An 18,654-nucleotide genomic window follows, 5' to 3' on the forward strand; every position below is an offset into this window, starting at 1 on the left:
TATTGTATTTATTATTTTTGTCCTTACTATTATTATTATTGTTATTTTCTAAATTTGAATACTCAAACNCTTTTTAATGACGAATTAACCCAATGCTTTGAAAGTAACCATAGTATTAACAGACTTGTGTGTGCGTGTGTTAGTGTGTGCGTGTTTGTGTGTGTGTTTGTGCGTGTGTGTGTCTCGAAATAGTTTAACAATTCGAAAAGTTATTTTTTCATGCCTTTGTCTTTTACATTTTTTTGGTACCTTTCATTCAATTTTTCTTTTTTTATCTTTAATTTAGTACATCTGTCTATCAAATGTGTGTGTGCGTGTGTGTGTATGTATTTGTACGAATTTGTGCGTGTGTGTTTGTGTGTATGTATTTGTATGAATTTGTGCGTGTGTGTGTGTGTATGTATTTGTATAAATTTGTGTGTATAAGTGTGCGCGTTTGTTGATTAGTGTGTTTTGAATGTGTGTATCTGTGTTTTCGTTGGAAAAGATCTTTTGCGTGTGTGTTTGTTGTTTGTATGTGTGATCACGTCTGTGTAAGTTTATATAGAAATATGGGAATCGTTGGTTGGTTGGTCAATGGGTTGGTTGATTGATTGATTGATTGATTCTGCGGTTTTTTTTCACCAGCTTAGCTTTTTTTAAACTATATACACGTATGTAATATAGAATGAATGTATGGGCTGATAAATGAATGAATGAATTTATGAATGAATAAATGGATGAATGAATTAATGTTTAAATGAATGATTGGATGAATAAATGTAGGAATGAATTTAAACTTATGATTCCAAAATAATATTCAACTTTTTTTTTCTTTTTTAGTTTATTTTGTTCACTGACTTAACTTTTATTTTATTTTGATTCGCTTATCTTTGAAAACGAATATAGATTTATATATATATATATTTATTTATTAACATTTAACTAATAATATAACGATTTAAATATGTATAAATAAATAAATATATTTATATGTTGGATGGAGACCTTATTTTATACAGTATTTTATGAATTCTACCTAATTGTTGGCATTAGTTTAAAGTTTGTCTTTTCAATTTTTCTCACTAAAATTATCTGGAAATTGTACAATCTATCGAAAATAGAGTTATCCGAGTTCATCATAAAAATTTAATAGAACTGTTTTCATCCAAATTCATCGGGCAGGTAGGCCTTATTTCGGTTTTTTACAAACCATCTTCAGTGCAGGTTTGGTTTATATAGTTTCTTTAAACAAAGCAAAGTTAATTCTTTAGCAAAGTGATTTAAATAGGGGAATTGTTACATTTCTCAATATTTCTATCCAAACTCTTGTCGCCAATGTTTATTTAATAAATAATGACGACAAGAATTTTGTAAGAAATATTGAGAAATGTAATAAAAAAAAACTATCCTACGCCAGAAATTCGGTAGATGTCATAAATTACTGCATTAGTTAAGGTCTTTCAACAGCATATATATATATATATATGTGTGTGTGTGTGTGTGTGTGTGTGTGTGTGTGTGTGTGTGTGTGTGTGTGTGTGTGTGTGTGTGTGTGTGTGTGTGTGTGTGTGTGTGTGTGTGTGTGTGTGTGTGTGTGTGTGTGTGTGTGTCTTATTGTATATTAATCATATTAATAAATAATTTATTTGTTCTGATTATTTTTCTTAATTCCTTTCGTTGTTTATTTTTCCTTGGTTAAAAAATTATTTTAACGATCTCTTTTCTTCGGTTAAATCAACTTCAAATTTGCAAAAAAAAAATGGCTGGTTATATATTTGTAAAATGTAAAAATATCAATTTGCTATGACTTTGTGTCATTTCATGTTGTCATCTTTTCGGTTAACTTCCTCATATTCTAACCTTTTCAATGAAATTGATTAGTTCTAGATGGCTATATATGGAGTTTCGACCGAAAATTAGCCCATTTCATATTTTTCTCAAGTTTTGTCTAGAAGCATAAGGGAGTTACGTTACATATACGTAATATTTCACGTGTTACATGTTTCACTGAGATTCATCATGGGTCAGATGCGTAGTGATTAAATATTGACACAGAAGTTTCAAGATTTATATGTAGCTTTAGCTAAGCTTGAATGCTATAGTTCGGTTCTTACTGAGTTCGACTAAGGTCCAGCGTGTGTATATGTAGATTAAAAGATAGATTCTTAAGAAACTTTGTGAATTTGATTCTAGGAGTGTCGACATAGTGATGCTGTGTATGATTTTATGATTAGCTTCATTTTATTTTCACAACCCAAAGCTTTGTGACTTTTTAGATTTTTCAAAAAACATTTTTGAGAAAATATGTCAAATAAACAGATAGTTTATTTAGACAAAACGCAAAGAATATATAACAGTGCAATTAAAGTTAGATGGTGCTCACAATTGATTAGATAACATGTTTATGTCAAAAAATTTGTCACAAAATATGCTTGTTTTTAAAAACATTTCATTTAATAAATTCTAAATTTTGCGTATTTCAATTGGAATACATTTTATATATACATCTTTCTAAACGTCAATCTCACATAGAAAACTTTCAGTACTTGCACACTTGTCGTTGTACATGCCTGCCGATCTAGAGACCCAGTGAATGCAGTCAACGCCGGTGTAATTTTTCGGGTAACCGCTGTACCAGAACAATTCTTTAATCGGAAAGCGATGTCCTTTTTTTAAAATAAAGTCATTAAAGTTTTTCAATTCTTTTTTCAGAAGAATAAAATTTTCGACAAGAGTCTAAACCTTTAACGTATAAATGTGAGCAAACATTTTTTATCGGGGGAAGGCTTAAGTTAAAAAAAGTTTACGGTCCTTTTTGCTTATTCCAACAACAATTCTTCTAATTAAGTGTGAGAGGTGAGGTGATACTTTTTTCAAGTAACTCTTACAAAACCTACCTCTTTAACTATGTTATTTATGTCTCTAATAAAATTAAAAACAAAACATGGATGAGTGTTTTTTTTGGAGTAGCTATCGTATAACTTGCCTGGATATGGCTCCCAAAAATAAGTAACAGTCCCGTTGACCATCGTACGAAATCCAGCCGTCCAGGAATATGCGTAATCTGTATTTTATTTTTTTTAATATTCTGTTTATCATAGTCTGTCGGACGCAGAAAAATGTAGCAACATGCAAGGTATGAAACGATGAAATATGAATTTAAAACGGATAAAATGAAATATTACAAAGAAAATATTGGTGAAGACAGGTGGAAAAAAATGGATGTGATTAACACTTAAATTATTGTTACTGCAGTTAGGCTACTCTCGAAAATGTTAATTTGACAAAATTGAAAAAGGGTAAAATTTATTCTTGAGTTATATTGTTCTTGAAAACTTTTAAAAATTTACAGTTAATTAAAAGACTTAAAACTTGCTATTGTCAGGTTTAGTAGTTAAGTTATAAAAAATTCACGATAAAATTCCGATGTCAAACACTCAAAATTGACCTTTTTCATAAATGTGTTTAAAACATTACATGCAATCATATCATTAGATGTGACAAATTCTCAAATTTCATTTTTGAATTTTTCTTTCTTACAGATAAAAATGTTTGAAAGACGTAATGTTAAAATTTTACAACCTATGGAACAAAACTCACTAGCAATGGCAGCCATAGAGTAGAGCCAGTTTAGTCTATTTTCAATAGAGCTGTCAATGATCACTGGATGCGAGTAAAATAGGCCATTGCAGAATTTCCTAGAGTTATTCCAGGACAGTACTTGATTTTGGTACTTGTAACATTTGTGACCTTCTATTACGTAATCAAACTCGGGTGGACATCCTTGTTGAATTGGTTATTTTTTTTGTTATGTCGATGAAAATTTTTTAGTTACGCGGATTTTAGTTGCGAAGCGCTAAAACCAGGACCTGATTCCACAAAAGAGGTAATACAAATTTAAATAATTTTCCGTCAAATGTTTGTCGGAAAACATTGATTTTTATGAAGAAACTGTTTAAAAAAGTCAAGTCGGTTTAAACTAAGGTGGGTATCAGTTTTTTAAAACCCAATATGGTCTGCTCAAAATTATGAAAACAAGTTTTTCCTCTACTAAAAAATTAAGAAACTTCATTTTTTCGTTTCTTCTGGAAATTCCACACTTTGAAATTTGGCCCTAGATTTTCAAAATTGCCAAAAAATTATGTTAAAAACTAACTATGGCTGACAAACGCAAGACATCCACCGGTGAGACTGTTAGTTACTTTGTAGCTTATTTTCTCTATTAGAACACATGAACAATCTCCAGAGGCTTTCCTAAAGTTGATTCCGCGTAGGTTCATTTTCGTCGTCTTCTAAAATTTGGTGAATTAAAAATAATTCTTTTTTAATTTTGAAGAATCAAAAAAAAAATTGGTAGCCGGTTTGAATCTTTATATTTAAATTGGATAAAATAATGTAACATTTGTTGTATTTGAAAAAGTTATAGAATTTCAGTGTTGGTGTTTGTTTACAATTTTGTTATATAAAAAAAACAATACATGGCAATTGTAAATGCAGCTGGCAATTGAATTAGCCTTCAGTTTGATGTTGATGGGCATGGCATCATCGAAACAAACGAGGGTTTTTCGTTGTCCAGACACTAGATAGCTGTATGCCCTGAAGAATATTTCCATGTTTACTTGCTGTAGTTGGTAAGAAAAGCTGAGAAATGTGAAAATGATTATTAATTTGAAAATAAATTTATCTTGAAAATTCATTTTTATAATTTGGATAAAAAATTTCCAAGCAGGATTGTTATGCCGTGCAATCTACTAAATTGAATGTTAAGAACGTGAAGGGACTGTTAAGCTTGAGGCATTTGGTTATATCCAGGGTCTAAAATTTTGCGTCGATAAAAATAAAAACATTTTATTTGTGAATATAATTTGTATCGAGAAAATTTCTTCTTTGTAGAGTTTGTTGAAAAATTTTGAAACAAAAATTCTAACGTTTTAAAAAGCAACTGGTCATTGAATTGGAACATACCTTTGTATTGTGAGGAATTTTTGCAAATAAAATGTTGACATTTAATTTTAAAATTAATATGAATAAAACATACATACTGCGCTGATAAAATGTTAAATTTTACAAAGAAAACATGGGAAAAGTAAATAAAATAAACAGCTAAATTAGGCTTTTGACTTAAGTTAATAAGCCTTTTGGCAGTTTGAAAAATTGTTTTTTTTGGGGGGTGGGAAGTTTTGCATATTTTGTTCACATCAACATTTTAATATTCACAAAAGTAATAATAACTAAACATCACTAGGAAAACACAACAAAATAATAACTTGTACCAAAGAACTTATTGAGTTTGTTCAAAGCATAAACGCATCGGTGCGCAAAAGTGGAAAAATTATTAAACTGTCGGATATGAAAATAATTCACATTTCAAACTCTCACGCTCAGTCAGATGATTATTTTTGGTCGAAAATTTTTTTGTTAATCATGTTTATTTAATAAATAACAATTCAGATGCTGTTTGTTGAAAATATATTGTTTTCAAATACACACATATACATGCATAACATACACTTCTCGTACACGTAAAACACATAAAAACACAAACAAACACACACATGCATGCAAACAAACTCGCAAACACACACGCACATCCACTCTTTTGTTATCCTTTTTTACTATATTTTTAGAAATGTATATTTTCAGAAGCGAAATTTTGAGATTTTAATAAGAAAAGAATTACATATTTTTTAGTCGAGTAAACTTTTTGTATTAGTTGTTTGTTAAAACTCATGCAATTTCATGCAATTGGTCAGCAAAATATCTTTAGACCGTCGACTTCGTCATCGGCATCACTGTCATTACCTATAGACTTATCAAAAGTTTGCTTGAAACTTGAATGGATGGGTTTTTTATTTTTTATTTTTATTTGACGCCCATATTTTTACAATTAAATAATTTAATTTAAAAAATGTGAATTAATGAATAGATGGAAAATTGCTTAATGGTTAAAAATATTTTTAAATTTTGAAACTTCATGTTCATCATTTCACAGGAATATAATCGCAAAAATTCATGCTCGATCAGACTAATTTGTATATTTAAATTTTCATAAATTTTAATATTGCAATAACCAAATTTTTCGAACAGATGTTCTGTGAACAATTCAAATAACTCAACTATTCAAGTTTATTCTAGTCAATCCAGTTAACTTTACCTCTTACGGGTTTGCTAAAATTCTGCCAAAATAAAACACTTTTAAAAACATTTTAAAATAAAAACCCAAAAAGACTAATATGTATAAATATATGTACTAATAGTTGCGTTTAACAATCATTTTCAGAATTTCAGAAAGAAAAAGAGAGAGACAGAGCTCGATAGAGAAGGAGAGACTAAAATAAAAAGAACAAAAAAGAGAGAGAAGGAGAAAGAGAGAGAGAGTTGAGTCAATTTTTTGTGGTATAATAAAATAAGTAAGCCGTATTTTCCAACTTACGTGGAAACCAGAAGAATTTTTTCCATAGACAGAAAAATGTTTTTGCGAATTGTAGTGCTTTTATCAGTTATTTTTTACTTTGCTGAGTCGGTCAGTTATTGGAAAAAAGATGGGTCTGTTGAATTTTATTTCAATGATGTTAATAGTTTTTAATTTTTGGTTTTAATTATTTGACAAAGTTGATTTTTTCAATTTAAAGACATTTTAAATTATTCAATTTACAATAAAATGCATTTTGTTGTACCCAGAAGTTATAGTTTTACTCTGTGCAGAAAAAATAAAAATTTATGTCTAGCAGTACGTAAGGAACCTTTCTCCTACATCTTAGCATACAACATACCAAATGCAAATGTTTCAAACTACAGAAATAGCAAGCTGGAATTTCTGGAGGGTAAATGAGTTCGGACATCTGGTGTCAATTTTCAACAACATGGGAATTAATGTGTGGCTCATTTATTTTTATACACTTTATCAAAACGAGTAAATATAACGCTAGTAAAAATACAATGAAATGGTAACTTGAAAAGTTGGAAGGGAATGCAGGTTATGTTGCAATAAAGAACAATGAAATTGTATTGAGACTTTACCACAACAGCCTATCCGTAGGAGAGGTTGTGTTGATGGCGATTTTAAGTGCTGTTTCTGATACGGATGAGGTCTGGGTCGGTACATCTTTCGAAATTACTTCATGCAATGAATACGCCATCCAATACGAGCATAATCTTTTCAAGTTTGTAAATTTTCATGTTTTGGAAGATAAAGATGGTTTAAAAAATATTACATTTTTTATTTTTTTTTTCAATCAAATTTGAAGGTATATTTTAAATGACACGATCAAGTTCTGCACGAATAAAACAGAAAGGGGATCTGTAATCTGTTTAACTAGCGGAGCAAAAATAGAATATAAACCCGAAACTGGCAATGTGGACCAAGAGTGGGTGATCAACGAGCACGGTTACTTAATTTATTTTCTGTCCGTTTATTAGATTTTAATTTAATTTCAGTATTTTATGATTCACCTTTACATAAATTACACAAATAATTTAGATAAACAGTATTTTAGCAATGACTTGCTATGCATTACAAGATTAATTTTAAAGCATAATATTGCATTAAGTGTTAAAACATATTTTCTGGCATCATAAATCAAAAAAATTTCATGAAATGAATATGCCATCCATTTTTTGGAAATTGAAAATTAATTCAAATAAATTAAAACTCAAAGAAACGCCCTAAAGAACAAATCTTTCAGCATTTGTATAAAGGACCTAGACTCAAAGACAGAATCCGAACTCTGCTTGACAGCCAACGACTACTCCAACGACAACTCCATCAAATACCTACCAACCTGGTACGGAAGCTTTCAACAGCAATGGTTCGTAAATGAATACGGTTTTTTGGAGTCGAGGCATATGAACAACTTTGGCATAGATGTCGGGAATGATTTCAAATGCAGTTTTGTTTCCCTTTACAACAGGTCGTCGTGTAAGTTTTTTTTACTTTGTAATCACAAAATTCTAGATAATCGCTGAAATAAAATCTTATAAAAAAAGCTTACGAAAAAGCGAGTGTCGATCTAGCTTTGGTAAAATTTGAGCCGAATAAGAACACAATGAGATAGACATTGGATGAAACAGGTAGAGGTATCGTCAATAAAGAGTTGAAACTTTCGGTAAACTATGCCTTGGTGAAGAAATGTCAACCGAGTGATGAGGATGTGGCTACTTATGAAACAGTAGCTACCTATGACGTTGGGTCAGTTAATAAATATGTCGGGGTGAATAGTTGCCAGAAGTCCAGTGAATGCAAAGAGAGAATTTTTAATTTCAAGAATTCGTAAAAAAGTAATTAACCATTTTTAATTTTTTGTCAGTTTTAACGAGCCTATAGTTTTAATTATTTTGTTGAAATTTTTGGAATTATAGAATATTAGCTTTTGAAAATAGCTCAACAGAGATGCTTTACAAATCCACAATGCAATGCAATTAGTTACATTAAATGAAATATGAAAAAAAAACTTTCAAAAAAAAACAGTCTCAGCAGTTACAAGACATTCGAAAACTTTGAACAGTGTTTCAGCGATTTCATGGGCTTTGGGTTATTCTGTGTTGAGAAGCTGCCCTATGCCAATAAAATTTACCTGATTTACTCTAATAAAAATTCGCAAAGACCTGCACTGTGGTATAAAAATCCTAATGGATATATTCTGTTGGAAAACGAAAACTTCGCAATCGATATTGCTGAACCTGTTGATGTCTTTTTCAAATACGACGTTCTTCTCAATAGAGTCAATTATAGCGGTTAGGATACTCTTAATTGGAAATAACTTTTCATACTTATGAAAAATTTTTATATATTAATTTTAACAACAATAGTCAATTTTATTGCTGTTAAAATATGTTAAAAGTATTAAAAAACATTAAAACTTAAAAAATTTGAGAATTCGTCATAAGAAGCATAAAAAAATTGCTTCACAACATACATGTTGTATGTATCATGTATGTATGATATCCAATAGAAGCTTTGAAAGGTTCAGATGAATTCATTTTCAAATGAAAAAGATTCTTGTTGAGCAATGTTTGCTTACCGCAATAAAATTTAAATTTTGCTCTTGTTATAATCAATTAATCTAGTTTTTATTACACCTTATTAAATATATCAGTGAACATTTTTATGACAGATCCCATAAAAGCGAACTTACTAAAAGTCGTTCCGTATGATCCGTCGAAAGCTTCAATGAAATGGAAATTGGATTCATCTGGAGAATTTCTATGCAACGACGAGTTAAACCTGGTAACTGGAGTAGCGAGTGATATTTATCCAAATAGAGACTACGCTCTTCTGGTTGCTTTTAGCAGAAATCGCATCCCAAATACGTACAAACAGTTTTACACGTTTCGCAATGTTACCGATGATGTTTGGTCTTTTCTTGAATCTTTGACAAAAATTTAAAGATAAATCTGAAATTGAATAAAATTGGCATGAGTTATGAAAACCTTCAATTCTAACCCTTAATATATTAACTTTTTGGAAAATTATTTGTTTCGGATTGGTTAACCCTTATATTAGATAATACAAATATTTAGAAGAAACTATATTTCTAAAGCCTTTGATCTTCATTGGACATGTTGAATTACTATAATGAATATTCAACATAACTAATCATGAATATTAATAATATAAATATTTTCAATGTAGTAAAATGTTGTGTTTAATTAAAAAAATAAAAAATACATTTGAAAAATGGATAAAGCAAAACTGAAATGCCTTAGTTACTCTACCTAAAAGATGTTTGTTAATATTTCATTCAAGTTTAATACTTCTCTTATTTAACTCAAATACCAAAGTGTTATTTTACACTCATAATATAAGTAGTTTAAAAATGGAAAAGGCTTTATTAATAGAAAATAGAAACCCTGTAATAAACATCCAAACAACAGACAGTAACGATACTACCAACAAAGAAATTACCCACACAAAGAAACAATGGGACTTAGAGTTCCTTTGTTAAAAATATTATAAATACCCAATGAACTACATATAACAATATCTCTAACTCTATTTACACTGAAGATGGTAAAGGTTACCGAAAAAAGCTTTTATGTAAGTGTTCATATCAAAAATGCAGTCTAAAATATTTAAAATTTTATTATTAATTAAAATAAATTGAATAATATCGATAAAATAATTGTTCGAAAAATTGAAAAACTTAGTAGCAAACTCAACAATGTGGTGATATTTCTTAATAACTGTATATACGACAATCTGAACCCAAATACCTGTATATGTATATATATATATATATATATATATATATATATATATATACATTTTTACAATATTCTATAAATTCTACCGAATGTTTGGCGTTAATATGTTTGTAGTTCGTTTTTTCAATTTTTCTCGCTAAAGTTTTTTGGTGACCGTTTAGTAAAAATTCGAAAAAAATTTAAATATGCAAATTCAACGATTGCAAATTCGAATTTGAATTTAACATTTACGCTTTAAGAGTAGTCACGTTTTAAATACTAATATTTAAATTAAATTTGAATTATTTAAATCATATTTTACGGAATAAATACGCATTAACTATAATGGAAAAACATCTGTTCTTTGCCTCGTGTTATTGAGGACGGAATTCCATAACCGAACACTGGAGTAAGTGAAGTTATAACTATTTATCTATTAACAATTTAATTAAAAAAATTTATCTTTTTAGCTAAATTCATTTGTGCCAAAATATCATATTAAAAAAAGAGATTTTTTATAATGTTTGGTTTTTCATGTTTCATTTTTAACCACAAATCAAGTTTAAATTGTAATTAATTTGTAAAAGCTTTGAACAATAATTGAAAAAATATATATCTCTGAATAAAAAAATTTACTTAATTATAAAATAATTCATCTTCATAATTTCTGTGTTTAAAATCATTTATTAAAAATGAAAAACATCGATCACTGCAGAGGGCCAACTTTTCTTCTAAGTCTGGTGAGCAAAAGCTTAGGAATAGATGTTTCAACAAATTCAATAGTTTTAGCTAGACCAAAATATAAAGGCAAAAATGTTTATTTGTGGAAATTAAATGAGCACAACTACCTGGTTTCAGCTGAACTATTTAATTTTGGTCTAGACATCAAACCTCCAGCCGCTTGCTCGGCAACGTTAAATCTTAGCCAAACTACAAATCGCGAGTATCCAATCTACAAACTTAAAGCGGAGCTATTTGACAGCGCGAGAAAAACTATGAAATGGAGTGTGATTGATTACGAGCGGAAAAAATCAAAAAGTAATAAGACTACAAAAATTTTTAACAAAGAAATCAACTCAACGATTTTTCACATCACCGAGACAGTTCCAACAGCAATGGCCATTGCCGAAAATTCAACTCGTAAAACTATTTTTCGAAACCGAAAAGTAAAGATTTACATAGATTATGATAACACAGTGGAACGTTGTGATGATATAATTACCAATTTTGAACGCGGAGCTCTAGGGTAAAAGTTGATTCTACTCTAAATTTATTCTAACCTTACCGTCTATTTATTTATTTACCATCAATTTATCCAAAACTAGTACAAATTTTTAATTACAATCATTCAAAACCTAATCAAACCAGGCGTTTGTTTATTAAGACATACACGTCCTGCCGCAAGATACCTGGCGTAAGTAAAAAGTTGTGTCTAACAACTGGCAAGAAAATAAAGTACAAACCTGTGAGAGGTGACCTGAGTCAAAAATGGGTCATAAATGAGTATGGTCATTTGGTCTCAAGTCTCAACGGACTCGGAATCGAACGGACTGGTCTCAGAAACAAAAGTGCGCAATGCGGCAAGAGTGGAATGCATCTAACACTGAAGAAGAACGCTAGTTTTTTTTCATATAATTTATTTTAAAATCAACACCTCTTCAATTGTTTGTCTATAAAATATCGTATTTGTTCTTTCATCTTTCTTTTGTCAGCAAAATTCCAACTGGAAGTTTAGAAAAAATAAAAAAATTAAAATCTAACAATTAGGCATATTTTTTGCAAAATATGTCATATTTTTATTAGTTTGCTACGAAAATTTGATCCAGCGATTTAAAAATTTGAAAGGAAAGTATTTTTTAAAGTTAATTTAAATTGTGCCTTAGATTTAATGATACCTAAAGTGTGAACAAAAAAATTTAATTTTTTTGAACACATTACAGAATTAAATACGTTTTTTAAAATAATTTTCATGAATATGTTGAATGAAGCATTTGAAAACATTTCAAAAACATATTTCGATACGTACTTCTCCCTTTCAAACAATTATCAGATGAAAATGGCACATTTTCAACTATTTCGCACATTTCTGCTCCGTACGACCCGCAAAAGTTGTCAATGAGATGGAGGGCAGATCCTAGAGAGGAAACTATCATGAACAGCTGGCTGCGTTTGACTGTCCACTCCATGTTTGAAAAAAATTGTAAATTCCCTAAAATCAAGGTGAACAAATACAAAAAACCTATTGTCCACGCCCTGGCTGTTTTTCAATCTAGAAATTATAAAGACCTTTATTTAAGTGGTTGTCAACGAACCGAGAGGTGCCGGATGAAAAACGAGGATTTCAGGAAAGAATACTACAAAGAGTATGATTATTTTGAAAAATTGTGTCATATACAGAACTAATTTTAGTGTCAATTACGAACTATTGCCTATGGTTGATTTCTTTGAACGTAGTGGAAGTGTAACAGTACGTTAACCTATTTTTTCTGCTTTTGATTTTCTGGCCTTTTCTTTGGAACTTTTTACATACTTTTCTGACAACTTCTCCACCACTTACAAATTTTAGAGCTGATCTCAAGATCCATCTGTTTGCAAAAATCATTGAGGAGTGCTGTTGAACTTCGCGGAAAATAGTGCTTTATAAACTAATTGATTGATTGGTTGATTGATTGACTGGCCGACTGACTGACTGACTAACCGACCGACCGAGCGAACGACCAACCGATCGATCGATAGATCGATCGATTGATTGATTGATTTAACCTTTATCACGTGGGTCTAACAATCTTCCACCGTTACCATAGTACTTCTTACTCAATTTTTTCCAGTTTTCAATTTTTCGTACTGCTCTGCTTTGATTATGAATTCATCTTAACATATTGACCTGAAATTTATCTGTTGATTTCACAATTTTTATTAGAGAATCGGATTCTGTACGGATTAAAAACATTAGGAGGTTTAGTTTGCATAAATATATAGAAATTTTTACATAAACTTTTTGAATTTTTTCTTAAATGATTATTAATACCAAAGTTGAAAACATTTTTTAATTAACTTAATTTTTCACAGTCAATATGACTTTTTGATACCAGTGAAAAAGAATTCATCTCGTTATTTGACCGCTCTTTCTTCAAAACAACTTACGCTAGAAGAAGCAGGACAAAATAATGAATCCAACAATAAAACACAAAAATGGGTGTATAACAGTGACTGCTACATCGTGTCAAGATCTTGGGGATATGGAATTACATTACACAAAATCTTGTGCGTCTCGTGTAGCATAAATAAAGGTTAGCAAAAGATTTTTCCATATTCTATGCACATACGTACCAATCAAAACTTTGCATAAACTGTACGAAATGAAACAATTTTCAGAGTAGATAAATAACATACCGGCATATAAAGTGATCCTAGATAACTTCAATACTAACGACACAGCAATGAGATGGAAAGTGAATAACTACGAAGATATGGTGCTCATAAACAAAGCGGAAGACTTGACAATGATCTTTGAGGCTGACTCTGGAAAACCCATCTTGGCTGTACAGGGACTGCCGCCAGGGGGTGTCATTGGCCCTATCAATATCAACAATATTAACTATAATTCAAAATCTGATCCATGTTTTACAGCCCTCTCAAAAGAACGCAAAAAAAACGTCCGCTCAGATAGATTGATCTTCAATGTCAGATGTGAAATGCTCTTCAGACAACTATAATATAGAAGTTATATAATCTATCTTGAGAGCTCATGTTGTAATCGGTGCATGGATAAGTTATAACAAAATTATCTGTGGGTTTGTTAAATATTTACATGTGCACTTATTAATTCATATTAAAAATGTGACTTTTTAAATGTTGGTTCTATGTTATTTTCATTTTTATATTTATTCAAATCAATTTTCTATGGTGAGGTTAACATTTTTTGAAATTTTTGCCTTTGAATTATATTTTTGTTATTTTGCCTCATCGCAATAATATTGTCTGGAAGTTAATAAATAAATGGTTTAAATGCAAAAAAAATACTTTTTTTCATTTGAAACATAACCAGAGCAACTCTGTCAAAATTATGAAAATATAAATATATAATTATAAAGTATATTACTTTTAATTTATTTGTTTGAGTCTGTTACTTAAACACACACCCACACACAAACAAGTAAATTTGTTTTTTAAGCATAATTAGGAATGCAACTTCACAAGTAGACAGCTTTTCATGAAAGCTTTAAAGCATCATTACCTCAACGTTGTGCATCATGGAAAGCGCTTCTGAGGTCTCTTCAAGATAGGCGCTATACAAATTTTGATACTAATACTGAATTATAACCATGTTAACCTGATTTAGAAGAATTATATTCAAACCTTTTTTCAATCTTTCAACATTGGTTAATCCTAAATTATTTAAACATTTGAATTGTTGCTATCCTGTTCACTGGCGTAATGAGGGGGGGGGGGGGCAAAGGAGGACCGTTGTCCCCGGGCGCAGGGCTGGGGGGCACAATATCAGTGACCAAAATATCAGTGACCAAAAAGGTTTTTTTATTATTATTTTGCTTTACCTAGCAATTTCTGTGTCTGTCCTTTAGAACAGGTCAGTCACAGTGCAGTTAAAAGCTTGTATAGATTATGCTCTATAGTCTATAGTATAGTATCTTTGTGGTATAGCTGCATTGGGTTAGTCAGTATAGCTGCCTACAAATACCTGCTATTACCAGTGATGGGCATAGTTTAATTAAATAGTTGCAAACTAATAGTTTAACTACTTTTTTTTAGTTTCCTTCCTAGTTTAACTAAAAAAAATAGTTTAGTTAAAACGATAGTTTAACTAAAATATTTTAGTTGCTAACTAAATAGTTTAACTAAAATATTTTAGATAAATATCTTTTATCCATGTCTTGACTTATGGTTTTTGAATATTAATTTTAATTTGTAAAAAGTTAAGCTTTCCATATTTTTAAAGCAAAGTACATTCAATGTTTTTGGTTTATACCAATGTTTCGGACTGTTTGATGTCTTGTTTTGTTGACGCTGATGGTTGGTTAGTTGTTTAATCTTTAAAATTTGTTGCTGTTTTGTTAAAAATATTTTAATAAATACATTTATGTAATTGTCTATATTCAATATAGTTGGTTTTAAACACTAAATAATTTATTTGGCCTAAATTTTATGATGACAACTTATGTTAGTTAATGATTTTATTTTTAGCGCATTTTTGAAATGCAGCTTAATACTTCACTTTGAAAAGACATGTTTTGAATAGTTTGTTATGTTAGTATTAATGCCACTTTAGATCATGTCTGTAAAAAAGTAAATATAAAAATAGTTGCAAAATAGTTGGAAAAAGTTTAACTACTTTTTTTTTAGTTTAGTTAACTACTTTTTGAAAAAAGTTTATAACTATTAGTTTAACTACTTATTTTTAGTTAAAAAATAGTTATAGTTTAATTAAAAATATTTAGTTAGTTGCCCATCACTGCCCATCCCCTCCATATAAACGCCACTGAGCATTCACAGTAAACTGCTCAGGGATAAAATTAAGAAACTTGTATTAAAATTTACTAGAAAATTTAATTATTGTTAATTATATAAATAACTATTTATTAATATTGTGTATCCTATATAAAAGTTTTTCTTAATCCCAGATATGTTTGGAAAAAGGCCTAGTGGAGCTCAGCGAAGAAAAAGAAAGACAAATGAAACAAGAGAAGCTAGTAAGTCCAGCAAACTCCTGGATTGTTTTTTGAAGTAGGCAAAGTCAACACCAGAAGAAAGCCAACAGCCTCAGGATACTGATGTTGATGAATTCAATGATCAACCAAGTGTACAGCAGAATCAGCAAAACATAGAGAACAGTAGCAGTTTATCAACTTCATCTAACTCTGAAGTAGAAGAAGAAAATGATATCATTTCTCATAGACCAAATCCAATTCCAGCTGTGCTTATGTTTGGGGATGTTGGCTATTTGGATTTCGACCAAACGTCACAATTGCCTATAATTTCTCAACAGCTCTGCACAGAAATGGTATCTCGAGGCTTTAATGTATTTCAAAATAATAATGGTCCATTTGCTAAGAAAGACGGCCGTTCTATGACGAAGCCATGGTTCAAGCGGAGACTTGCCAATGGAAAGGAAGATGAGGTGAATCGGGTCTGGCTAGTTTATTCACCATTAAATGAAGCAGTGTATTGTTTTTGCTGCTTGTTATTTCCCTCATCGAGTGCAAATAATAAATCATCTTTTGAATTACCTAATGGATTCAGCAAGTGGAGGAAGCCAGAGAAACTAGCGGCTCACGAGAACAATCCTTTCCACCGGAAATCATTTAATGCATGGAAAGAAGCAGAGCGCAGATTGATTCAAGGGAAAACAATCGATGCATCTCTTGAAGCTGAAATTCAGTCAGAGGTTGCACGATGGCGAGATGTTTTGAAGCGAATACTAAATTGTATAAAATTCTTGGCCACTCAAAACTTGGCATTGCGTGGACATATTGAGAAACTTGATGCCACAGGAGACAAAAATGTAGGAAACTTTTTGTCTGTTCTTCAACTTCTAGCTCAGTATGACCCAATTTTGCAGTCACACTTTGACCATGCTAGAAAGAATCCAGGATCTGTTACATATTTATCTCCAGAAATTCAGAATGAGTTCATCAGCATTCTTGCTTCGAATGTGAGAAATCAATTGTTGATTAACATCAGAAAAAATAAATACTACGGGATTTTGTTTGATTCAACTCCTGACTTGGCACAGAGGGAGCAAATGTCTGAAGTTATCAGGTATGTTGACATAAATTTTGATAAGAGGGAGGTTGTAATAAAAGAGTCATTTCTTGGCTACATCGAAATTCATGGAAAAGATGCAGCCTCGATTGAAGATGTTATCGTAAAAAGATTGGAATCTGACAACATCCCGTTACAAAATTGTAGATCTCAATGCTATGACAATGCAGCTGTTATGTCGGGGCATTTATCTGGAGTTCAGCAAAGAATTTGCACAAAAAATAACAAGGCATTGTTTGTGAATTGTGACAATCACAGCTTAAACTTGTCAGGGGTGCATGCTGCAAGTCAAGATCCAATTGTAGTTACTTTTTTTGGCACCATTGAAAAAATTTATCTATTCTTTTCAAGATCAACCCATCGATGGGAAAAACTTAAAGAAGCAGTGACCGTCACAGTCAAACGTGAATCAGAAACACGATGGAGTGCTAGAGCAGAATGTGTTAAAGCAATTCATGATGGACTTGATAACATAGTCAGTCTACTGGAAAAAATGTCTGAAGATACAACTGAAACACAAGAAACTAGAGGCGATGCTGTAATTCTGCTACAAAGTATTCTTAGTTTCAACTTCTTAGTTTTCCTTCCTTTCTGGCATGACATACTCAAAAAAATCGACCGTGTTCAGAAAAGACTTCAAGATCCAACAATGAATTTCCATGAAGCGTCTTTGGATATTGAATCTCTGCACAAGCAAAGGAAAAATGTGAGCTATGGGGTGTGGCTGTAGAAAGTAGAATCAGGCGACGGAGAAGGATGCCTGGAGAACTTGCCCGAGATGCAGGACTTTCGGCAGAAGAAGAAATTGTTCGTATCATGAAGAGTATTTTAGATCGACTCGAACAGGAAATGACAACAAGGTTTACTCGTCTCAAAGATCTGAACTTCAAATTCGGATTCTTACTTGGTGTAGACAAACTTTTGAATGACAAAGATCTTAACAGTCTCCGTCAGCATTGTATTGACTTTGGAAATTTTTATGACTCGGATGTTGAAGGAATTGAGTTATTAAATGAAATATGTGACTGCAGAATGCTCCTTGAGACCCGCCAGGATACTGCACCAAAGACTCCTACAGAACTCTTGTCATTTATTATTAGTTACGGAGAAGATGTTTTTCCAAATTTGCGTGTTGCTCTACAAATCCTTCTTACTATAGCTGTCTCGATTGCCAGCTGTGGGCGATCCTTCAGTAAATTAAAAATAATTCTTTCCTATCTTCGAGCATCCATGGAACAAGATAGATTCAGCGATCTGGCCCTAATGAGTGTGGAGAGGGAAGTTCTTGAACAGATTGATTTTGATGATATAATTAACCAGTTTGCTGCAGTAAAAGCAAGAAAAATAAATTTTCTTTAAAATTCTGCTCATTTCCTAACCACAATTTCTAGACAATACTTAGCTGTTGTTTTGTTTTTAAATTTAATAATTTTTATTTCACACTTCTGACTCAGCGGACAATAAAAATACAGAATTATAAAAACTACTTGAAAGAATCTAATTATCTACATCAATCATAATCATTTTTTTTAATCATAATAATTTTTTTTTGCCAAATAAATGATTAAATGATAATCATTAATATTTTGTATTACAATATAATAGTTAAGAACTGAGAAAGAATAATACAATTATGGTGTAAGGTGCAATATGCATATAGAAACATGAATACACTGAAATGCATTGTATATAGGCGTCACGGAGTGTAGC

General features: G+C 30.8%; 4 protein-coding genes across 4 annotated transcripts; 3 read left to right on the top strand and 1 right to left on the bottom strand.

Moving 5' to 3' along the window:
- Window positions 1–2,493: 2,493 nt before the first annotated feature.
- HELRODRAFT_183224 (hypothetical protein) lies at window positions 2,494–4,262 on the bottom strand (the record flags this gene model as incomplete). The annotated part of the gene is made up of 3 exons (XM_009012257.1): window positions 2,494–2,648; window positions 3,583–3,765; window positions 4,139–4,262. The coding sequence occupies 3 exons, from the start codon at window positions 4,260–4,262 to the stop codon at window positions 2,494–2,496; spliced, it is 462 nt and encodes a 153-aa protein (XP_009010505.1).
- A 2,773-nt stretch (window positions 4,263–7,035) lies between these two features.
- Window positions 7,036–9,367, top strand: HELRODRAFT_183225 (hypothetical protein; the record flags this gene model as incomplete). The annotated part of the gene is made up of 6 exons (XM_009012258.1): window positions 7,036–7,145; window positions 7,230–7,349; window positions 7,641–7,900; window positions 8,053–8,170; window positions 8,450–8,715; window positions 9,096–9,367. The coding sequence occupies 6 exons, from the start codon at window positions 7,036–7,038 to the stop codon at window positions 9,365–9,367; spliced, it is 1,146 nt and encodes a 381-aa protein (XP_009010506.1).
- Window positions 9,368–10,856: 1,489 nt separating this feature from the next.
- On the top strand, window positions 10,857–13,880 carry HELRODRAFT_183226 (hypothetical protein; the record flags this gene model as incomplete). Its single annotated transcript, XM_009012259.1, has 5 exons — window positions 10,857–11,410; window positions 11,533–11,783; window positions 12,215–12,527; window positions 13,234–13,454; window positions 13,603–13,880. The coding sequence occupies 5 exons, from the start codon at window positions 10,857–10,859 to the stop codon at window positions 13,878–13,880; spliced, it is 1,617 nt and encodes a 538-aa protein (XP_009010507.1).
- A 4,174-nt stretch (window positions 13,881–18,054) lies between these two features.
- HELRODRAFT_153379 (hypothetical protein) lies at window positions 18,055–18,297 on the top strand (the record flags this gene model as incomplete). The annotated part of the gene is made up of 1 exon (XM_009012260.1): window positions 18,055–18,297. A coding segment is annotated over one exon (243 nt), but the record flags the coding sequence as incomplete, so codon positions are not given.
- Window positions 18,298–18,654: the final 357 nt, after the last annotated feature.

This window comes from Helobdella robusta (assembly GCF_000326865.2).
Source record: "Helobdella robusta unplaced genomic scaffold HELROscaffold_101, whole genome shotgun sequence".
Lineage (NCBI taxonomy): Eukaryota > Metazoa > Annelida > Clitellata > Rhynchobdellida > Glossiphoniidae > Helobdella > Helobdella robusta.